General features: G+C 47.7%; 2 protein-coding genes across 15 annotated transcripts in view; one reads left to right on the top strand and one right to left on the bottom strand.

Annotated features, from left to right (window-relative positions):
- ASB1 (ankyrin repeat and SOCS box containing 1) overlaps positions 1-2,272 on the bottom strand; it is a 38,229-nt gene extending 35,957 nt beyond the window's left edge. For 2 of the 3 annotated variants that reach the window (XR_008204722.1, XM_052675357.1), the window contains exons 1-2: positions 2,137-2,271; positions 1,874-2,015 (exon numbers count right to left, since the gene is read on the bottom strand). Coding sequence is in view for 1 of the 3 variants with exons in the window: in XM_052675357.1 (XP_052531317.1) it covers positions 1,874-2,015; positions 2,137-2,218 (224 nt within the window). In the remaining 2 variants the exon portion in view is untranslated. Of the gene's footprint in view, positions 1-1,873; positions 2,016-2,136 lie in introns of all 3 variants that reach the window. The other variant, XR_008204723.1, reaches the window with a different exon arrangement.
- Positions 1-24,175, top strand: part of LOC128076892 (UDP-glucuronosyltransferase 1-6-like) — a 245,886-nt gene that overhangs the window by 103,156 nt on the left and 118,555 nt on the right. The gene's annotated exons all lie outside the window — the stretch shown is intronic.

Genomic DNA, 24,175 nt, shown 5'->3' with positions numbered 1-24,175 from the left:
TAGAGGTCTTTTCCACTCTTAATGATTCAGTGACTGCATTCAAAGACAACACTTTTCTGTTCACTCCACCACCTGTGTGATGGTGCTGCAGGTCCTGCCAAACTTTGCTGTTTCATGCAGAAACCTGGGTCAGCTCACTGTCTTGAAGGGCTGCCTGGTCCTGCAGCATGGTAAAAAAAGAAGGCAAAATCTCAGACCAAGGGACCAGAGGCCCAGCAGAGCTGTGTAGGTACAGAAAAAGGGGTTGGCTCATTCTCAATTTTTGCTGAAATGACAGTTTGTAAGGCGAGTAAACATTGTGCACTCTAAGCATTTTTCTCCATATTGCAGGAAAATTAATTAACTATCCCCATGGTCAGAGACTAAGCAGTGGGTAGATTTTGTAACATAGGGTGTTTCAGGTTTACAACTGATTATAACTCCTTTTGTATGTTTTTCTCATTATATGTAGACTCTTATTTTCATGGTATTGTATTTCCATCATGATCCAAAAAGAGTTTGTGCATGGACAACGCAAGTTCACAAAGTGGCCTGAGATTTGCCTCCAGCGAGACTAACACAGGGTTGATTTCAGGTGTGAGCAGAGCAGCCTCCCACCAGACAGCTCCTGTAGAAACAGAGCACAGCACTTCTGTCAGTGGGAAAGGTGTTCAAAAGGAGCAGGCTGTGGGGAGGAGGGAGAGAATCACAGAATCACAAGGGTTGTAAAAGACCTTCAAGAGCATCCAGTCCAATCATCCACCCATCACTAATAGTATTCACTAAACCACGTCCCTCAACACAAAATCCAACCATTCCTTGAACATCTTCAGGGTTGGAGACTCTACCACCTCCCTGGGCAGCCCATTCCTGTGCTTGACCACTCTTTAGGAAAAATTCCAGCCTAATATCCCCTGGTGCAGATTGAAGCCATTCCCTCTAGTTCTATCACCAGTTATACAAGAGAAGAGGCCGGCCCCCGCTCACTACAACCTCTCTTCAGGTAGTTATAGAGAGCAATGAGGTCTCTCCTGAGCCTCCTCTTCTCCAGGCTGAACATTCCCAGCTCCTTCAGCCTCTCCTCATATGGCCTGTGTTCCAGACCCCTCACCAGCTTTGTTGCCTTTCTTTGAACCCACTCCAGGGCCTCAATGTCTTTCTTGCAGTGAGGGGCCCAAAACTGGACACAGTACTTGAGGTGCAGCCTCACCAGAGCTGAGTACAGGGGTACAATCACTGCCCTCTTCCTGCTTGCAACACTGTTCCTGATGCAAGCCAGGATGCCATTGGCCTTCTTGGCCACCCGGGCACACTGCTGGCTCATGTTCAGCCGAGCATCAATCAATACCCCCAGGCCCATTTCCTCTACACAGTCTTCCAGTCAGTCTGCTCCAAGCCTGCAGCCTTGCCTGGGTTTTGTTGTGGCCAAAGTGCAGGACCAGGAGGGTCATAGAATCGTAGAATCATTCATGTTGGAAAAGACCTCTAAGATCACCAAGTCCAACCCGCCATGCCCGCTAACTACGTGTCTCAGTGCCACATCCCCACAGGTCTGGAACACCTCCATGGACAGCAACCCCATCGCCTTCGTGGGCAGCTGTGAAGAAACTGTTCCTAATATCCAAACTGAACCTCCTCTGGAGCAACTGGAGGCCACCAGCTCTCCTCCTACCCCTGCTATCTGGGAGAAGAGGCCGACCCCAGCTCACCACAATCTCTTTGCAGGCAGTTGCAGAGCGATGAGGTCTCCCCTGAGCCTCCTCTCCTCCACACTGAACAACCCCAGCTCCCTCAGCCGCTCCCCATCAGACCCGTGCTGCAGACCATCACAGCTCCGTTGCCCTTCTCTGTGCACGCTCCAGGTCTCAGCGTCTTTCCCTCAGCACCTCCTCACCTCTGGAAGCTCTCCTCCTCCAGCAAGCTCTTCAACGTGGGCAGATCCCCCACGTAGGCTGCATCGTGGAGCCGGGTGTCCTCGCAGTGCTCCAGGGGGTGGTCGCAGAACTGCTCCCGCAGCCACTCCTTCAGATTCCGACCTGCGCTGGAGAGAGGGGCGTTGGGCTGAGCGCCGTGGCGGGCGGCTGCTCGGATCCCGGACCCCCGCAGCTTCCGAGCTTCCCCGCGACCGCCCCGCGGCTCTCCCCCGCCTCACGTTACCTGCGGGCCCGCCCGGGGCGCCCAGGGCGCCCGCCGTTTCCCCCGGGGCGGCCCCGCCGCCGGCAGGACTGCCCTCGGCCATCCGCCCGCAGGCAGCCGGCTCACATCGCGGCCTCCTCTCCGCCGCCGCCGCGGCCCTCCCTTCCCCAGCCCGGCCTGATTGGTGCCCGCCGCCGCTTCCTGCCTCCGCGTTAAGGTGGTTTTCCCCGGCCGGAGGAGGCGGCTCTCAGCGAGCGATTCGTCCTTCAGAACCGCTCGGCTCGGCCCGGCCGGCAATCCGGAGCTCCTCGTGGAGCTGCGCCGCGTATTGCACCTGGGTCGTGGCATCGGTGCAAGCTGGGGGGTGTAAGGATGGAGCGCAGCCCTGCCGAAATGGACCTGGGGATGCTGGTGGACGGCAGCTGGACGTGAGCCACCGCTGTGCCCTCACAGCGCAAAGCCAGCCTGGTTTGCATCATGTCTATGCATCGTGATGCCTGGGCGGCATCAAAAGCAGTGTAGAGGGAGGGGATCTGCCCTTCTGTGCTGTGAGACCTCACCTGCAGCACTGCGTCCAGATGGGGAGCCCTGAGTACAGGAGAGATGTGCATCAGTTAGAGCATGTCCGGGGGAGGCCACAGAAATGCTCCACTTTGCCTCAGAGCACAGGCTGAGAGAGCTGTTGGCTGTTCAGCATGGAGAAGAGAAGCTGCAAGGAGACCTGAGAGATCTTTCGGTATCTAAAGGGGAGCTACAGGAAAGGAGATAGTCTCTTTAGCTGGGTCTGTTGTGACCGGAAAATGGCTTCAAACTAAGAGGGGAGATATGGACTGGATATAAGGAAGACATTTTTTACAGTAAGGGTAGTAAAGCACTGGCACAGGTTGCCCAGAGAGCTGGTGGATGCCCTGTTCTTGGAGGCACCCAAGATCAGACTGGATGGGCTCTGAGCACCTGATTGTGCTGTAGCTGTCCCTGTTCATCACTGGGGATTTGAGCCAGATAATATGTAAAGGTCCCTTCCAATTCAAACAATTCCGTGATTGGCTGTGAGGAGCTCAGCAGGACGAAGCTCTGGGCTGAGGGAGTCTGTGAGGTTTGTCTTCTGCCAGCTCATCATCATCAGCCAAAATGTCCTTTGGTCCATTCCCCACAGATCCAAGCCCTGGTTGCTTCTCAAGTTTCTTTCCAAAAGCACAGAGCTCATTTGTTGGTGCACGGATCTGGGCACTCCTACTTCCAGAAGAGATGTGCTGGAAACAGGCAGTGCCATCACTCTTCAGCCCTTAGCCACCACCTGCAGCTCAGGGAGTAGAAGCTGCTCCGGTGGGCTGCAGGATCTTTCTTAGGTTAAACAAGGTCTACCCATCACTCAAACTGCAGAGAGAGTTCTGTGCAATCATATTTCCCCATTTTTCCCTGCAGCATGGCTCCCTGTGTCTCCTGCTGTTGGGGAGAGAGGAGCTGTGCTGAGGATGGATGGAGGTGGCTGTCAGCAAAAAGGCAAGCCATGAAGACGTGACCAGGAAATCTGCAGGAACAGGCTCTGACCAAAAATCTGCTACTATGTGTAACCCCCGCCCCTCAGGTATTTGCAAGTACAGAGCTCAGAGGTGCACCCTTAGAAGGGAGCAGAGAGCTTGTAGGGTGGCCATACAGGCACAGCACTTTGGAAGTGCAATTGATATAGAAAGACATGCAGAGGTGCAAAAGGTTTGCAAGGAATGTGGCTCTCATCAACACCAGTTTCCTCCGAGGGCAGTTGTTGGAGCAACTCCTTGTGGACCGCAGCCGCTCTCTGAGTGCTGGAAATGCATCTGCCTGCACATCTGAATTCCCAGTGCCAGAGGGAGTGGTGGTAATCCATCTGGCTTTCCTCGAGTTCCACTCCTGCTTCTCTGTGACAGGGCATCAGTCCACAAATGCCAGACTGGCTGCAAATAAGGTTTCCTGTAACTATTTGGGCAGGAGTAATGCAGGGGAGAGATGTGCAATCTGCAAATCAAACCAGTTTGCCTTGCCTAGTAAAAGATCTGAAGGGGAAAGGAATGGATGGGATTTTCAGAAGCCAGTGATGCTGGCCAGTACTGCCACCTTCCCCTGCTGCAGTCCTTATGCCATTAGACAAGACAGATGTCAGGCCAAGGAACATCTCTAGAATTAATTGGCTGCTGGTCTGGAAAAGTGACTCAACGCCTGCTGGGATCTCTTTGAGTCAAAGGGATGAGATCTGGAAACCAGACACTAGGGCTAGGTGGAGCTCAAAATCCACCTTAGATGTACATCTCAGTTCCCTATAGCTATGCCTGATAATAGCACAAGACAGACCAGAGCAGCATGCTAGCTGTCATGTTTGCTGTCACCACAGATTTGATGGGGCTAGGTTTAACGAGCTCCCCAGCTACAGACCATTGTGCTGGACTGCTGGCCAGAGGTGGGGTCCCATCCAGAGCAAAAAGGCACATCAGTCCGTAGGCTTTCATATGCATGGCCTCAGTCCAAAAGCTGTAACACTGTGTGCACAAGGGAATAGTTACTGCAAGGTACAGAAACCTTGCTACTTCAGTGTCTTCCTAGCAAGAACATGATGCCACCTTTCAAGGCATGTAAGGAGAGGCCTTGTCAGCACAGCTTTAGAGATTTGTTTTTTGGCTGTGTCATTTGGAGCTTTTTCCTCTTCTGTCATGGGTACAGTGTAGACAGGAAATAAAAGGAAGCAGAGGGCACAGCAGTGTTTACTTGCAGTATGTTGTCCCCATGGGCAAAGCAGAGCCCCACAGAAGCACAGAGTGACTGGTAAATAGAACAGGCAAAGCTGGAAAGGAAGTGTCTGGTCTGCTCATGATTCTGGGTTCTCAGTTCTTGCAGAAAATGCTTCCTGTTTAACCATTCACTTCTCTCATATCCACATAGTTATATATGATTTTATGTATTTACATGAAATCCAACCCATCCCAAGAAGACCTAACTGGTTCTCATTGGGAGGTAGTAGAAAGGGGGTGACTGTAATTGCTGCCCAGTCTTGGGGATGGCCAGTACAGGGAACCTGTAGGTGCCTTGCCAAACTGCTGTGCAGAAATACAAGCTGATGTAAATCTGTATCACTAAATGAGTGCAATGGAAAAATGTACCTTCTGCAAATATGTTAGCATTGGTACAAGACCTAAGAAATGCCTTTTCCAAGGTTGGAAAAATAATTTTAAATCCAGAATAGCTGACTACTCTGACCAGATGTATCTGTTAAAAGCTGAAAGGATAAGCAGTGGGCACCCTGGCTGCTCTTCCAGCCTGTCACACCAGGAGGCTGGATAAGCCCAGCTTCAGAGCTCAAGCATATACACAGTTATCTTCTATTCCCAGTACATAGCTGGGAGCCTGCAGCATGGTCAGCAGCTTGAAAGGGAAGATGCCAGTGGAGAAGCAGAGTGTAGGACTTCCTATCACAACATTCACCATCGGAGAGTGTCTGCTTTCCAGCTGTGCTCCTGAGGTGCGTGGCTTATTTTTAAAGGCTGCAAAAGGCACTGGACTGAGTAGCTCCTTTGGAGTCAGGCTTTGCTAGCTCGCTCTCTTGGGGCATGTAACTTCTTGAGACCTGCCATGGCCAGGCCTACTGGCAGCCAGGGCACAAGCTCCCTTCCCCCACCTTTGCTCCATGGCTGGCAGTCTGGCAATTCATTCTCTCTGGGCACCATTTTGCATCACTGCACTGATCCCAGGCCATTTGAAACCAGATCCACCCAGCAACTGGGACCTGTTATTTTCTCAAGGACAGCTTCCAGGATCTAAAAATACCAATCCAGCACAGCAGACACACGCCTGGATCATTACACAAGGCTTTTCTCCAGCTCCTGACACTGAAACAGTGAAAAACTAAAAAATGTCTACATGCAAAGAAAGCACCTTCTGAGGAATCCTCAGCCATGGGCAGGTAGCTCAGCCACACCAACACGAAAAAGAAAGAGGAGAGGAGAGGAGAGGAGAGGAGAGGAGAGGAGAGGAGAGGAGAGGAGAGGAGAGGAGAGGAGAGGAGAGGAGAGGAGAGGAGAGGAGAGGAGAGGAGAGGAGAGGAGAGGAGAGGAGAGGAGAGGAGAGGAGAGGAGAGGAGAGGAGAGGAAAGGAGAGGAGAGGAGAGGAGAGGAGAGGAGAGGAGAGGAGAGGAGAGGAGAGGAGAGGAGAGGAGAGGAGAGGAGAGGAGAGGAGAGGAGAGGAGAGGAGAGGAGAGGAGAGGAGAGGAGAGGAGAGAAAAAAAAGAAAAGAAAAGAAAAGAAAAGAAAAGAAAAGAAAAGAAAAGAAAAGAAAAGAAAAGAAAAGAAAAGAAAAGAAAAGAAAAGAAAAGAAAAGAAAAGAAAAGAAAAGAAAAGAAAAGAAAAGAAAAGAAAAGAAAAGAAAAGAAAAGAAAAGGAGAAAAGAAGTCATTGCTGTTACTGTAATTCACACTTAGCTCAGTCTATAAAACTCTCTTCCTGGATCTAAGCCAACAACTTCAATTTTTAGTGAATGCTAAAGTCAAGTTGCCCTGGTGATAAATGCATCTGTGGGGAAGGGAGGGGGGAAATCCCCTCTTTCCCTCTTTTTGCAGAGTTCAACAGTTTTCTGTGGTATTTATGTAGTTTCTGTAGTGGACATGAAGATGTATATTAATAAGTAGCTGCAACAGAAACCAGCAATGAGAAATGAGAGGAGATCTTAATTATAGCATCCAGGATTGCCATTAGGATTGGAGCTGTAATCACAAAGAAGTCATCAGGTGGGTTACATGGTGCCTGTTAAGCTGGAATGAATTTATAGAAGTGCAGAAAGCTAATAGTGCTGTGCATCTGTCTTAACATACATTAATATGACTGTCTTTGTGGAGAAGACCAATGCATAAGCTGTATTTTTATGCATTTTGACCTTCCATCAGGTGCTTGGGGCAGGCATGCTGGTGGGTATCATTACTCTGATCAGGCCGTCAGCAGCAGCAACTGCAGGCCACATCTGAGCAGGAGATGGCAGGTGGAAACACCAACATCACCATTTGCTGGGAGAAATTGCCATCTAGAGCCTTCCTCTGACGGTAGATGTGGGAACACCCAAAGGAGAAACAGGCACCTCCTTCACCTCAGTCAACAAACAAAACACCTCCCTGCAGGCAGATTAGAAAACAACATAAAATCTGTTGAGGACAAGTTTCCATTGACAGCAAAGAGCTGCTGAGGAATGAGTCACGCAGGAACAACTCAGTCAAACTTCCCACACTCTCACTAGGGACTTTGAAGACAAAAGTACTCCGATTTTGATAGGAAAATCAAACTAGAAATCTTTTTCTCTTCTTTTTCCTTTTTTTTTCTTCTCTTCTTTGTCCTTTGGAAAACTTCTTTCATGACTGTATAGCAGAAGTACCTGAAAGAAAAGCGAGAGCAGGAAGAAAGCCACTCTAAGAGATGGGGGAACAGAAAATTTCATTTCTAATGCCCAGCACATGTGCAAAACACTTCTCTGCAGCTTTCCCCACGTCACTGGGAGCTGAACCTTCCCCTTGCTTTGGCTCAAATGTGACCAGATTTAATCCCAATACAGAGGAAAAAAGAGACCATGATGCAATTTTGCTGGGAATGGGAATATTTGTCCTTCACTTTGCTGAAAGCATTGAAAATGTAGGTAAGCTCCTAGGCAAAAAATGTCAAAAGTTTGTTCAAAGTTACAGTTAGTCCATTGATTTCACCCACTCTTTTGGTAGACTGGAACTTGCTCTGCTGCTTCCATCCTCAGCTGAATAGAGAAACTGCCCTAATTGAAATATTTGGTAGTTTTGCAGAACTAAAAAGAGAGCCTAACATGAAAGAAATCACATTTATTGATAGCCATCAAACATTTCATCATGAGCAAACTAGGAAGCGAGTCTAACTGAAAGCAGCAAGACCAGCTCTTTTCAAAGCAAGGCTGTAGTTGAACAAGTTGAGGACAGTGTAAGTAGGAGGAAAGCAGGATAGGCCACTAATACAATGCAGGTTTCCCACTCCTGCCCCTCACTACATGAGCTCAGGCAGGTCGCTGATGCTCCCTGAGCAACCATCTCCCTCTGAATATGAAAATGGAGATTTCCAAACTCCCTCGTGGCTTTGATAGAAGGTTTCTCAGGCAAAGAAAATGGTTTGTTCTGTGAGTGACCGCCAGCAGAGCCGAAGAGAACAGGAATCACCCTGAACTACTGGCATTTGAATGCACCTGGCTTTTCTGCATCGGTTCGTCCAAATGGCAATTGGCCAAGCTTTTATTATTTACTGCATGGAAAGATGCAGAATGTCTCAAAGCACTGACTGTCTCTTGACACAAAGAGAGATCGTACTTCATATCTGTTGGCTGAAACTCTGACTTGCAGCCTGAAGTGTTTGAACTTGTCTGGAGACAGCTGACAGCTTTACTGAGGAGCCTTATGGCACTGGTGTTGGTGGCTCAGGAAATGTCCAAGCACGGGTATTTTATGGGTGCTGCAGGGCGTTCAGTGACATCAGCACAGCCAAACTCAGCCCTCCAAATGTGAGGCTTCGGGAGAGGTGGACAGGATATAAGCAGGAGGTGTTTTCTGGCCTTCCCTATTGATGAGTGATGGCTCCTATGGCCTATCCCTCTGACAGTCTCCAGCCTACTGCGGAGGGAGGCCTACCTCTGCTCAAGAGATGGACATCCAAAGAAGAGGGATGGCTTTGTGATATAGACCTTCTCTATAAGGTTGTCTTGACAGCTGGAACTGAAGTGTGCCAGTGGGATGGAGCCTATAAAACAGCCTGGGCTGAGCTGAGGAGAAGCCACAGAAGGAAAACAGCAAAACATCCTTTTCTCTGAGCAGCTCATGCCATCGCCGAGGAACTCTGAGACATTTCAGGCAGTTGCAAAATTACAGAATCATAGAATGGCCTGGGTTGAAAAGGACCTCAAAGATCATCCAGTTCCAAGCCCCCTGCTATGTGCAGGGCTGCCAACCAGTAGGCAAGACCTAGGGCTGAAGGTTCAGCAGCCAGTGACTTAGAATGCAGACCTTGTCTAAAATGAGGTTTGCTGCCAGCACTGGAGAACAAACTTGTGGGACGCTGATAACATGTAGGATGTGAGGAAACATCATCAAGGAGGGTCTTAGATTGGATATCGGGAAGAAATTCTTCATGGAAAAAGTAGTCAGGCATTGGAAAAGGCTGCCCAGGGAGTCCCCATCCCTGGAGTCATTTAAGAGATGTATGGACATGATGCTTAGGAGCGTGGCTTATTGGTGGGCTGGGTAGCGTTCGGTGATGGCTGGACTTGGTGATCTTAAGGCTCTTTTGCAACCTGAATAATTCTGTAAGTGATAAATGGCTCCCCATGTCCACTGTGGCAGTGTCTACACCTCTAACCTCACCACAGCATCCAGGAACAGGCCAGGGTGTTGGGTTGTGAAGGTAGAAAGTTCTGGCAAAAGCTGGAAAATGCCATAACTTAAAGACAAGCGCGGGACTGGGCAAAAAATAGGAGAGTTTCATAATGTGCTCACATAAACAGATGAATTAAGCCTGCTCTCCAGACAGTTCTAGCCATATCTGCCTTGCGAGTGCTTGACTTTCGCACCTTAACACCGTGCTCTCGGCGTGCTTTTTTTTCCCTCTGTGTTGTATATAGAAAATACAGCCGCCCGCCCAACTCCGGCTCCGAAGTAAAAGAATCCCCGTGTTGAGTGAGTGCAGGCGCTCACCGGCTGACACAGCATCCCCATGCAATCACAAGGGTCTCTTTATGGAGCAGCTCTGCGGGCACGCGGGGCCGAGGCCAGCCTAACCAAATCAGTGGAGAAAAATAAACATCCTTGTCTTGGAAGTGCCTAGCACAATTTCATTAAGCCAGACGATGCCTGGGAAGGAGCCGGATGTATATTTATTGAATTGAGTCCTAGGAGAATAAAAGGGAAAAAGAAGCCTCTGGCTGTTACGGTGAGAGGGATTTAGGGAAACTAAACAAAGCAAGAGCAACCCCCTGCTCCACTCGCAACACTAAAAAAAGAAACTACAAAGTCATTCTTAGATGTAATTTCCGCAGAGGGTAATGCGAACATGCTGCGGTTTTAAAACAATTAAATGAAGAAAGGTGTCTTTTGGAAAGAGGGGCACAAGAATTACGAGCGTGTTTCTGAGCAGCGGCATTCCTGCGTGTTTTACCGTACGCTCTGGACACGGGCCCACCTCCGAGGTAGAGCGTGAACATAAAACATTTCCCCAGTTGTTTTCCCCACTCCCATGCAGTGATGCTGCACAGCTCCAAAGTGGCTCCCGGGCAGCGCTCCCTGGCCCAGCTTTGGCTGGTCGTGGCAGGGAGAGGCAGCTCAGGGCTAATTAGAAAATGAAAATGGACTCTCAGCTCCTTTCCCTGCTCCCATCCTTCCTGGGGAAGAGGTTTCTATTGCAAGGCACTTCAGATCAATCTCTGTTCATTTTTGCTGTGCTCCTTTTGTCTCTTCTTGGTTTTTGTTGTTTTGTTTTTTTCCCCAACTGGAAGGAGCTCTGGGGAGGCTATTTAAAATGCCTCAGCTACCAAAACTCCCAGTAAAGAAAGCACATTGGCTGTTCTGATAATCCTTCTTACAGTGTCTCCTTCTCTAGGTTTAACAGTGATGCAACATTTCTTCTAACAAATGACCCCAAGTTCTTACCTGGCCCTTTGCAAAGGGGTCCAGCACTGGTGTTGCATTAGAAACATCTCTCTGCTCCGACTGAGAAAGACACAGAACGCAGCCATTCCTGCCTGAAAGACATGGAAATGCTTTGTAGGGGATCAGGATAGCAATATAGCAAATACAAAACATTTTACAGGTGCCACTCTACTCTATGACTTCTAGCTTGTATTGCTAGCAGGAAAGGATGAAGGCTGAAACTAAGTAATGGAAGAATTGCCCCATCCCTGGCGACATTCAAGGCCAGGCTGGACGGGGCTCTGAGCACCTGATGCAGCTGTAGATGTCTCTGTTCATTGCAGGGTAGTTGAACCAGATGGCCTTTAAAGGTCCTTTCCAACTCAAATTGACACTATAAGAAAAAATAAAAGGTATCCAACCAAGTATAGCAAAGCAAGAGATGACCTACACAGAAGAGCAGAGTAGCAGCTGGGACGTTCCTTTGCACTGCACCAATTCCCTCCAGCAGATGAGGCCAGCCAAATTGCTCCCCAAAATGGCAGAGCAATGATCCTGCATCAGCAAGGGCTATGGGAGATGACAGGTAACCCCACAAGATGCCAAAACATGAAAAGCATCTCTAAGCCATCCAGCTACTTGCGCCTGATTTGAGTACCATCAGCATCCCTTCCTCAGGTCAGCAGCGTTGTGTTATACAGCCCTGCTGGTGGGAGTAATGGCAAGGGAGGCAGAGTAGCTGTGCTGGACTGGGGCATGGGGACAAGCTAATTATTATCCTTAATTATCTAGGTGCACTGAGCAGCAGCAACGCTCCCTCTCAGAGTGGAGATGGATCACTACAAACCTCTTCAGCGGTCATTCCCCAAAGCTCCAAGTCAAACTGTAACAGAATGCAGTGTGTTAAGAGTTTAATACTTTTTCAAGAAAATGAAATTAAAAAAAAAAAGGAGCTAAAAACAGAGAAAAGGGCAAGAAAAGCAGATGAAAACAAACTCACCAACACCCAGTTACTACCAGAATCTAAAGGGCATGGAATCTGATACCTATTGCCTTTATCAGGTCAGGGTGTGACAAGGAAAAGAAGCAGATTGTGGCAGATTTTCAAAGCCTTGCTAACAGTGCAGACAACTGCAAAGCTGAGTACTCCACTCTCAGCCGTATTAAAGGCTATTTTCATAACCATAAACTAAGAGAACAATGTCTCATTTTATAATTAATACATATTGTTATTAATAGATTTAAACAAAGCTGGCTTTCATTCCTTTATTTAGTGGTGCATTTGGTGAAGCACTTAAAGGGGGCCACTCCAGTGTACACATATAGCTGTTTTAATTACATCCTGTGAATTTATTTTTCCAGGGAGAAATACTTCTCAGGGAAAATGTCTATAAAAGTAACTTTAGAAGCAATGTAATTTTGTGTGTGTTTCCTATAGGAAATCTGTTTAGTTTAAGTCCCAGGTTCTAACACTCTCTTTCATGCAGCAGTGCGACCTGAAGAATGCTGCTGACAGCTGTATTAAATCCTTGTATCTCTTCTGAAATGAAATTGCTGATGGATTTGTGAAGTCATATCTTGATGGGACTTTGCCTCCTCTTGCTCGATGGGGTTTTGCTTGCAGGATGACTCCTCCACAGCCCCCCAGAAAGGAGGCAGCCTATATAAACGGGCACTTCAGGTGTTGATTTATGTGCCCACGTTTGGTGTTGCATTTGCAAGTTATATTTACCATCATTTCTTTAACCAAGGACAGCCCCACTGGATCTTAACTTCAGTTTCCCACATACAAGAAGAAAAACTTTATGGATTTCACAGCCATCAAAGTGAGAATTCCCAGGGAACAGATCCTCCAGGAAAGCCTTTGGTCAGGCTTGTGAGTTTTTTTCTTTCCCCTTGGAAGTGACAGAGACAGCTGGAAACTCCAGCACACAGCCCCTTTCTCACCCTTAAACTCCTCATTTCTGGGACTTGCAAGTATCATTTCACTTTCTAACTTCATCCTGATCTTCAGGAGTTAGCAGTTAGCAAGGTTTCATTCCTTGGCCAAGGGAAAGCCTGTTCTTTCCCCGAGGACCCGGAGGCCAGTTCTACAGCAAAGCGGATGCACTAGGATTCGTGACAGTGACACGCAACATGTAATTAGGCTCAAGTTAAACGAGAGAAGAGGCAGTTGTCCTTTCCAGACTCTGGACTGCATTAGAGTGACCAGTTATATGGCTGGAAACTTGCTCCAGGTTTGTGTGTGGTCCTCGAAGAAAAGTTTATGAGGTTGAAAGTTTCTGATGTTAAGAGTTGCCTTAATAAGTGATAGACTTTCAGCTTACAGGAACACAGTATCATTTGAAATCATCACATTCCACGTCATCTTTTGTCCTAATTATCTTAGGCTGACTGGCTTCTGGCTTGAAATTGACCACAGCTTACATAGAATCACCAAGGTTGGAAAAGACCTCCAAGATCACCCAGCCCAACCGTCCACCTACTACCAGTATTTCCTACTAAACCATGTCCCTCAGTTCAACATCCAAACATTTCTTGAGCACCCAAAGGGATGGTGATGCCACCACCTCCCTGGGCAGCCCATTCCAGCACCTGACCGCTCTTTTCAGAGGTTAAATTTTTCCTCATGTCCCACCTGAATCTCCCCTGGCACCAATTGAGGCCAAACATGCTGTGCTGACAGATCCTGTATCAGAAATGTCCTCTTCCTTTTCCTTTCCATCATTAGACAAAGAGAAGTAAACGCAGTGTGGATTGCTGAAAGCAGATTTTGATCAGTGCTGTGTACTTCCGCTCCCACTGCTGTCAGGTTTCATCCATCTCAAAAATTACATCCTTTCAGAGCACAGGGGGAAAGAGTTGGTGTCATTTTAGATGTAGGAAAAATTCAGTAAAGTACAGAAAAATTAGCTTTCCCACGAGCAGGTAAGGCAGATCAGCTTTGCCTGCTTTAAAAACCTGTCCTGGTTACTTACGCCTTGTGGTGACACGTTATTTTCACTGCTCACTTGAGACAGTGCATTAGCAGCACCACAAATGAGTCTGTAAGGACCATTTTTTAACTTCAGTAAAAGGAGTCTATCAATGCCACAACATGTGGAATGGCATTTCACTCAGCCAAATACGCTTAAGAAACATTCAGAAAGTGCTGCAGGCGAGTAACACAGGGAGGGAAAGACAGTCTCATAAGAAAGCAAATCTCCAACTGACAAAGTCATTATTAGCCCCTGTTAATTCTTTACTATTATTATTGATCTCTGTTTGCATCATTGCTCCACTGCTGCAAACGGTGCACAAAGGTGATGTACAAAGCCATTTAAACCAAGCAATGGAAAGGAGGTGGCCTGCCTCAAACTGAAAGAGATCCATTGCTGAGCTGGAGAGGAAGCCAATGTAGTGAATGCTATTGCGTTCCCATGCCAGCACTCTTCTTGCTTTGATCTGTAAGTCTTTGGCAGGACTTGATGTCTGATCTAAATTTATCTGGATTTTGGACCAACCTGTATGGAGCTGTGTAATCCAACAGCTCTAAGGCTGCATGTAAAAAAAAAGGCTCATCTATGCATACTTAGCTCTAAGAAAATCTGGATGGTGGACTGAAGTCATCTTGAAAGGCTCTGAACCTTACACATCAGGTGCTGAAGTCATGCCTATGACCAGGAAGTACTGACTCACCTAATTAACTACTAAAATCCAAAGAGAGTGGAAGAGACTCTGTTGAATGGATAAAATGGAGAACAGGAAGACTAGCAGTTCCTACACACTTTCCAGTTGGATTGCTTTGAAGGAAAAAGCCAAGATCAGAGCCAAGGCAAGAATAAATGGCATGGAGCTCTCTGGAGTCCCCTCTCTGGAAGCAAGGCCAAAGGCTGGAACAGTGCATCCTGTCCCCTCGCAGCACGATTCACACTGACATGTCATGCTTATGCTTTCTGGGAAAGCTTTTATTTTTCTTCATAGACTCAGTTTGGGTTGGAAGGGACCTTAAAGCCCACCCAGCCCTAACCTCTGCAATGGGCAAGGACACCTCCTACAGGCCAGGCTGCCCAAAGTCCCATCCAGCCTGGCCTTGAGCACTGCCAGAGATGGGGCAGACACAGCTTCTCCAGGTAGGCTGTGCCAGGGCCTCACCATCCTCACTTCACCATTTCACCAGGCTTGGACAGACAAAGAGGAAGGCTGACTGGTTGAACAGTTACTTGCCCAACAGGTGATGTGCCGCTGTTGCCTTGGAATGAGAGGTGCTGCTCTGATACCAGGTGGCAGAATAAGGTCCTGCTTCAAGAGGCTGGTGAGGAGACCTCAAGACTCATCCTGCTTTGAAGGGACAGAAGACAAAGTTGTAGGGCTCAAAGCACAGTCATAGGGTCCTGCACTTCTGTGGAGGATATCTGAAGAAAGGATAAGACAACAGGACAAATTCAGATTATTTTTATCTCACAAGTGCATAGAAAAACAACTTACTTCAGGAAAAAGGCAAACTTAAACTTCTTTCGTACTGATGAAAACAACTGTCCAGGTTTGGCTTTGATGAGCATCATGTTCATTTATGGATTTTTTCATGATTTCTCTTTCCAAACTCTTTTTCCACTGCTACACAGCAAAACAATCTGTAATTTACAGCCCAGACACTTGGTAACCCTGTCTGTACAGAAGGTCTGGTGGAAGCCCTTGCAAGGCTCTCATGGAGCACACTGTCATTCCAGGAAGATGCCAGCACACTATTCTGTACCAAAGTGAGGTGCACACAGCCGGCACTGAGGTTGCAACTCTCTGCCTTGGTTGAAGTCCTCATTACTGCTTTCCACGCACCAAAGGGTTTGGACAACTGGTGAAGTCTCCGTGGTTGGTTCTATCTTCCTCTATGGCAGTGGAAAAAGAGCTTAAGGCCTTATCTCCTATCACCCAGGTCTCACCTCCAGCCTCTGGCTTGCCTTTCCTTCACTGGGCAATAACCACTCTGTGTCAGCCCTGGGAGTTAGGTCATTTCCTTCCTCCCTTCTCTCCAAGGGGTTTTAATTAGCAATGCCATTGTACTCCTTAATTTGACTGTATTTCTGTCTTCTAGTTTAAGCCCTCCCCTTCCCACTCTTTTTTTTTTCCCCCTCATGTTATGAGCCTTTTAAGACACAGCTGTAAAACTCTGCAGACCATATATCATAACACTTCATAATCACACTTACATTTTAGTAACACGACAGCAATCAGCTCATTCCTGGCGACCTGGCGAGCCTGAAAGCACTGCACCAACACACATTAATAACGGAGCTGGGAGCAAAGTGTGGGGCTGGAGCCCCACTGCCCCTGGCTGCTGCTCTGGGAGGACCTCACTGAGACAAAGCTGAGCTCAGGGGAGTCAGGCATAAATGGGGATGGCCTTCATTTCTGCTAGGACATGTGAAGAACGGACAGAGCAATAGACAGTCTCCCAGTATAGACTATGGAGTCAAGCATCCTTTGGAACATAGACGCACACACACACAGAGGCATGTTCATCTGAAGAGAAAGGAGCTTTCACTCACATAACATTTCACTAATTGAATTTTCTTATTTATTTTAGGTGAATCTGTCCAGAAGACGTGCTCCTGAGGTGCTGGGCTCCAGTAGGAACTTAGTTCATAGTAAAGAGGACAGTGAGAGCCTCACGTTGTGCTTGGAAACCATTCAGTCAACTAGTGTGCAGACCACGAATAGAACAGACAGGGCTCCTCTCAGTGTTTCCACCCTCAGCAATACGTCCACCACTTCTCACGGCAAAAGGCACTGTGATTTTGGCTCTTGCTCTTTGTCTACCCTTCAGCGTGCTGAAACACAGTGCTTATATGTTTTTCTTCCTGGCTGCACGTTTAAAGCCCCGATCCAACGCTGAGGAGATCACAAAGCTCTTGCCACTGACTTTGGATCAGGTGCTGTATGTAAAATTTGTCCCAGCCAGACGTCGGTCACTAGGGTGTAGTTTTTGAGACTGAGTTTATATACTGAAGCCTGGGCCTGGACTTGGCTCCCTTGCTGACCTTTCAGAAAGCCTCTTCTCATTTTGCTTGGCGTCTTTACTGGTTCTTGAGTCGCCTGTGGGTTTGGTAGTGGCTCAGGTTACTTGCTGATGGCCTGTTCTTCTACCTCGGCCTTTCAAGAAGAGTTCAATTCAGGATTTATAACAGGTTTTTGGTAGCACCTTCTGTACTTCAATCTGTAAAACCATTTCAGTTTAACCACCTGTTTTCACACGCTTATAATTTCACAAAGCATCCACCTTTTGGGATAAATTTTTCCATGCTTCAGCTCTTGCCCAAGGCACTATTATTTCTTTAAATAAAATTCCAAAAGTTAAAAAAAAAAAAAAAAAAAAAAAAAGTTTGATCCAAATCCATTCCACATTTTTTCTGCTTGGCCTGAGGCAAGCAACTTTCCCCATTAAAAAATAAAAAATTCTAACCACATTTCTTCATGTTGAGCTTGAAGGACAAAGCAAAGCTTGGGAGCTGCTGCAAGCACTCTTAGAAGACAACTGACCATCCTTTCCAGGCCTTGCCTGACATCTACTGCAGCCTGTGGGAGCTCTTCTATCAAAATGGTCTTTTGGGCAAGCTTGCAACTGCACCACTGCAGGAGTTTCAAATCCAGCCCATAAGAAGTCAGTAGGAGCCTTTCCAGTGACCTCAGCTATCTGAGCAGCTGTGGTTCAAAGGGTTGATGGGGACTCTGGGAGAAGCCAGCACAGCTTGTAAAATACATGCCAAGTTTTATTTTAGTTTTCACTCCCTGCTCTTCAGGACGTCTTAGGAAATGAAATGCAAAAAAATAACATCAGGGTAATACTCGTGCTGTAAGATCAAGCAGTCAAAGTAATCAGGAAATTGTTTAAAAAAACCTTGCTTTGCTCCAGAAATGTTGTCTCAGCTTTGCTGAGCCATTTCTGTTTTCCCCAGTGTTAAAGGTAACATATCACTTGTCTTATTTGAATCTGTCCTCATTTCTATTACCAGAGCACTCTGGTTCCAAGCTGCCACTGGGGCCTCAGACACGGCTAAGAGAACAGTCCCAATCCCAAAGCTGCCTCCAAATTATTGCTCCTTCTGTCCTGTGAAGGCTTTCCAGGAGAGCTGTCTCGCTCATCGCCTCCACAGATGAATTTCTGGTGGCACAAGACTCTTCTCATTTTGAGCCCTGGCTTGGAAGCCCAGATGTCCAGCCTGCAGCTGCAAGAAGATAGGAGGAGGGGGCATGGGAGAAAAGGAGATCTGTTACCACCATTGTATATGAAGAATGGAGAGGCTGAGGCTGGGACACAGAGATGGGCTACCTGTAAGGCTCCTGAGCCTCAGCCCAACCTGCCTGACTATCTCTCCTTCAACTGCGAGGCTCTCTGGGGCACTCTGCCTTCTGGCTAACTGCAAAAGCTGCCCTCAACAATTAGTAAGCAGCTTAGCCAGTCTGCTGGATGATGCCTCGAGTCCTGTGACTCAACAGCAATTTTCCACCATCTCCTTTTCAAGCAGCTTTGCTATTTTGATGCCTTTTCTGTTGTGCAAGGCTGGGGTCATTGAACAGCCTCCAACCAAGAGGCACTTCAGGATTTCCTCCTTTGAGTCCAGTGGTAAGACTCCCTTTCAAATCCTGAGATTTTGCTTGCCTGCTTTTTTGGATTTTAGCAGAACTGTTTATCTGCCCGGCCAGACAAAACCCAGTGTCATGTCCAACACCTTCTTTCTTTTTTTTTTCCTTTATTACAGCAAAAAAAGCCTCAAGACTTCTAAGGCAATGGCCTACACAGGAATGAGAGCCAATTACATACAAATGTATGTGTCAGTGCTGATTAATGCCTGCTTTTGAGCCTGGAAACAGACTTGGAGTGTCTGTTTCCATCTCCCAAAGCTTTGGAGAAGGCAGCTCAGAAGAGGACACTTGTTAAAGAGCTGCAGCAGTATGACAATCTCACAGTGGTCTTTACCACCTGGAAACTTCAGCGCAAGAAACAGGACTGTCACTGAGCTGTTGAATCAGAAGTTGAGCTTCTTGTCCAACAAAAATGCCTGCTTGCCCTTGTGGCTTTCCCAGTTATGTCTGCAGCTTCAACAATGAGAAAGGGTGTCAAAAAGAGAGCCAAGCTCCAGGAGACAGCCAGAGCAAATACTGTAAGTATACAGAGTTAAGGGTGTCCAAAGTAAGGGAGGCAGAGACAGCAGGAATGCAACTTAAATATTGGACACGAGAAAGGGCGTTTTGCACTTGCACAAAACACCTAAGGACCAATTTTCTGAGCAGGCTATGAGATCGAGCTGGAAGCAAACGCCAGCAGCCAGCAGACACCTCCCACAACCCACCTCTCAGCAAATTTCATCCTTAATGGGACACTGAAATCCACACTTAATAACCCAACGCTTGCCAAAGTCAGTGTGGCCTTTTAACAGTGCGATGAAGCCTCCCACTCCCCCTGGCTGTTTCTGCACAAGTGCCAGCAGGTGGCTGGGACCCGGCTCCGCGTGGCCACAAAGCCACCCCGTGGCAGGGTTTGGATGGCAGCAGACATGGAGGCCGAGGCCTGCAGAGGAGGTTCATGCTCCTTTCCTTTTTGGGCTGCTGTCTCCCCACCGTGGCCCCACATTGGAGGCAGCTGGATGCCTTCAGGTGATCCTGTTGCGCTCCAGTTGCTCTCCTCAGTTGCATACTGCGAGCCCGCAAGCCCCGTGCAAATACAGCACATGATACTTGAGAAAGTGACATTTTAACGTAATAACACATTTAACACGCGTTCCCACACAGCTTCTGATCGCTCCTACCAGCAGATATAAAACACAGCACAATAGAACAGTATTTAGCTGCAAGAGACCCTGGTCTCTCACCCTCCGCTTGGCTCCTAAAGACAAGTATCCTATTAACATGGGTTTTGAGTTTACAGCCCTCGGTCTAACAGAGTTAAACATAAAACCAGCCCTTTCTTGACACTTCTGTGGACAGGAATGAAAAGCTGAGACCCAGGGAGCACTAAAACTGGAGGAGAACACCACTCCTTCCTCCCTGATCAGCACAGGCCTACATGCAAACCACAGCCACTGTGTGGGGCCGTGAATTCCTCCTGGCTGCGAGGCTGGCCTCAGGCACAAGCCGCTCCTCAGCCGAGCTGCCCCTGCAGCTACCAGGACCCCACAGGATGCTGGGGCCACCCAGAGGGCATCCCTGCTCTCCTCTGCCTTCTCCCATGCCATTTGAGTGTGGCCACAGCCGTAATGCTGAAAACCTGCTGCTGTCAAAAAATCCTGCCTGGCTCTTTTCTGCTCAGCCACTTCACTGCATCCAGGTTGCTCGGGATCAGGCACTTTAAATGTCAGTCTCTTGGTGCAGCTGTCCCTTTGCCTGTCAGGATCCTTTTGTTTGGACTATGAAGGCCCAGCATGCTGAGATAGAGAGGTACTTTTGTTAAGTTCCTGCCTTGCCAGGAGCAACAAGAAGCATGAATAAAACCCTGAGCGTGACCAGAAAAAATAAACCTTCCTGCTACATCAAGCTGCACAGCCTGGAAAGGGCTGTGCATCTTTGGCCAAGCTAAACAATAGCTATCCCTCCTTGCAGCCTTCTCCTCCCTTCTCTGAGAGTAACATTCATGGAAGAGAATGGCCTGCAAGAAGAGAGCACAGGAGAGTAAAACTTGCAGACGACAGGAAGAAAATCCCTCCTGCAAGAATTGCAGAGCAAAGACCAAACACAACTGGGTTGTACAGTGAAATATAACGCAAGTCTTCTTGAAAGAAAGACAACCTCCGCATCAGCTGCCAAAGAATTCCAGATCTTTTCTAGCAAATAAAAAGGGAGCAACATTTTTTCTTTCCTGCCCTCTCTGTCCTTCTCCCAAACCTCAGTGCACAAAAAGGCAGGCATGAGTCATAAGAAACCAAGAAACCTGAAGAATCACAGAGTGGCATGGGTTGGAAGAGACCTCAATGATCATCAAGCTCCAACCCCCCTGCCGTATGCAGGGTCACCAACCTCCATATCTAATACCACACCAGGCTGCCCAGAGCCCCATCCAACCTGGCCTTGAACAACTTGAGTAGCGTAGATGTGCTCGCTGTACTAAGCAGTAAGCTGGTCAGCATAGGGTTATGGGTGGCCATGAACCAAAGTGGCTATAAAAACAATGCCAGGAGAAATGAGGTCTCAGCTTGCTCCAGTAGAGGCTGGAGTTAGATATGCCTGTGGAGAGCTTCCCAATCTCACCCTTGCCCATAACTTTACAGTTTTCCTAAAGGCAGAGCCATCATTTATCAGTATGTCTTGGGACTTTCTCAAGTCCCACGATCTTGGGAGTAACAAAGTCTTGAGGTGACAAGGTCTTCAGCTATTTCTGACATGTTGGCATAAAGTTAAAATGCTCAATTGTAACAGTTATTTTCAGGTCAATATATATGTGAAACCACTTAATCCTTAGACATTACTTAGAGCAGCTCTTTCCTTTCTTTCCCATCTCTGCTTACAGGAGCTACATTAAAGTGAAGCGCTACTGTGATGGTCAGTGGACCAACCTGAGATGCTGCAGAGAGAAGCATCTCAAGCTCTCTTGCCATTACTGTCTCTGCAGAAAAATAAATAAAGAAATAAAGAACAGTGCAAATGGTTAAAGGGTTCTTGTCTGCCCACAGGAGAGTGTGAGGAGGACTCCCAGCATGGCTGCTCACTCACAAGCTGTCAGAGTCGCTTCTGGTTCTTACCTGTCCCTGTGCTCCACGCACTGATGCTGACTCAGGACTTACCTCAGGTTGATTCCAGCTTCTGGCTTTGTAACGTGCGCTGCAAATACCACCGAGATTATTTAAATTGGACAGGTAGACTTCCTTTCTCTCTAGCATAAAGCCAGAGCCGCTCTGAATCTCCTGCTCAAAGCAACTGTTTCTTATCCAAACAGCTCCTCCTTCGCAGACAGCTCTGCTCTGCACTGTGTATCCCCAGCTCCTCCCAAGCACAGCCGACTCTTGGTCTCCAGCACCAGCAGACACTGTTCCAAAAACAGAGAAACCTGAAAGCACAGAAGAAATTAAGCACCTCTAATCCAGTAAAGCTGCTAGCCAGAAAGTCGTCCCTGTGGCTAGGCTGCCAGCCCAGGAATTGAGAGATACTGTGCAGCTCCTTCACGCTGCTTGCCTTTACCATTTCCCATCCATTTCCTTCTAGACCAAGTCAGCCTTCTGAAACAGAAAGAGCTCTGTTAAAATATGCCTTTTCCATTAAATTCATAAAAGTCCTTCCCATTTGTATCTGGTTGACTGGAAGTGGCTCTTCTGTCAGATGGCAGAAGCTCAGGAAGGTGAGTGCACTGGCCCTGGCTTCCCCACCTCTCACCTCGAAGAGAAATAATCAGCTCAACTATTACTGCTACTCAATGGCTCTGCTAAAGGCCCGAGATGTGTAAGCATTCCCCAAAGGTTTCTTTTGGACAAAGACACTGGAACTGTGAGTGTGAGGAAAACTGCTCTGCATCAGCCTACCGTGAGGCTCTGCTCTGCATCAGCCTACTGTGAGGCTGAGAGATCCTTAAGAAGCCACATCTGGGTTCTCAACCTCAACAGCAAGTGGTGGCTTTGGAAAAGTCGTGACAGAAGCGCTTGAGGGAGGGCCACCATGCAGAGGGGCTCCCCTACAGAGCCCAGCATCAGAATTTGCTGCTGAACTGACTTTATCCAAGGGGAAAACTCTACAGTACCAACAGGCCCCACGCATTCATTTTCTTCCTGATGCTCCTCGACTGCTGCCACAATCCAAACAAACGCCAAAAAGGGGAAACGACCTGGGCGGGAGAACCCTGCCTCGCAGGGACAGGCACACACTCCCCATGTCTGAACACACATTTCACTGTGTATACAAAACCGAGAGCCTCAGTGGCCTAAAATAGAACCTAAAGCATGCATGTGACCTGTAAAAGCAGCCAACAAAATCAGTTTTCAGCCCATTCCTGGGCACACAACAAAGTCAAGTCTGTGGGACATGGTGCGACATAAATTAACGCTAACCCGTGCAACCTCTGCTTCACAAGTCATAAATCTGAAGTGGAAGCTCTCTCTCTTTTCTTCTTGGTAAGCATTTCACTTCTGTGGCCGTCGGATGCAATTCGAGGCCTGGCTGCCATCGACTCAGCTTGGGATTTGGGCAGTAGGGGGAGGAAACCAATCCTTTTTTTCATCGCGTTAAATTAAACTATAAACTACACCTTTTAATTCCTTCTAATTAAATTTCTCGCTGGAAAACGGATATGTTATTTCTTTCGTATTTTCTCACCAAACAGGGCAGGAAATGTGTGAGAAGAGGAGTGCCTTGGCCAGGTGGGCAGCTCTCTGGGCACCGTGGGGGGCTTCCTGAGAGCTGGAGATCGCTCCATGTCCAGCAGCAACCCAATCCACTAGGAATACTAGATGCACTCACCTTCGCACTTGCTGAGGAGAAATAAAAGCTCTGATTCTTTTTAATTTTTGCAGTGAAGCTGCTTAGGAGCTAATTTTCAGTTAGCTTTCAGTGGGCTGCATCCCCTCAATCACGTACAGGTTGGCTGGTTTCACAAATGCCAGGCTTTCCTCTACAGACACAGGATACCAGAGCTTTGCAATTCTAATGCATTTAAAAGTAATTGGCATTTTTCCCTCTTATGTTTCAAGATGTGCTCAAGGGAAGTAAGCCAAGAGGCAAGAGAGCATCTTTGAGGCCTCACAACTGTTCTGACTTCATGGAGGAAGAAATCCTATACAGCAAACTGCAGCAAGCAGACAGCTGAAAGAAAGAGCATGCTATGGAGGAAGCAACAACATGTCCCTCTCTCAGTCCTCCCGGCTTAGCAAGCACTCTGTGCCAAAAGGTGCTTCCATCTGGTCTTCAGATCTGCAGCATGGCAACACAGCACTGCTGAGCCAAACCAGAGGTAGCAAGATCAGGCAAGCAGGTCAATGGAGAAAAACCCAAATCTGACTCAGGGATGTGTGCTCCACAGCTCCATTGGAGATGGGGTATCCTACATTACACACAAGTGAGCAGAAATTCCAGACTTCTAAGCTGAACAACAACACTGCTGGTGTTCCTTTTTCCCAGGGTGGTGAGGATAATGAGACGTGAGCAATGGTAGCACTGTCTTCCTGAATCAGCAGGCAGCCTGAAGTTCACATTTGGAAACAGTCAAACCACTGAGCATTTACCACAAAGCCTGAAACACAAGCATTTGAGTGCCAGATCTGGCAAGAGCCATTCATTTGCAAAACTTAATTACACATCTGTGTACTTCCAAGCAGGACAGTATGCCAACAGAGCCAAAACTAGACTGAAATTCTGCCACTGATCAAGCAGGTTGAGTTAGAGAAACTGCACTTGGAAAGTGCCAATGAGGACTGACATTTTGGGGGAAAAGGAGCATGCAAAGTCTGCTATCCAGAGCATCTACCTTCA

The sequence above is a fragment of the Tympanuchus pallidicinctus genome, unplaced genomic scaffold (assembly GCF_026119805.1).
Source record: "Tympanuchus pallidicinctus isolate F22 unplaced genomic scaffold, pur_lepc_1.0 scaffold15, whole genome shotgun sequence".
In the NCBI taxonomy this organism is placed as follows: domain Eukaryota; kingdom Metazoa; phylum Chordata; class Aves; order Galliformes; family Phasianidae; genus Tympanuchus; species Tympanuchus pallidicinctus.
The sequence above is the reverse complement of the archived record's forward strand: the minus strand, read 5'-3'. Positions and strand labels throughout refer to the sequence as shown.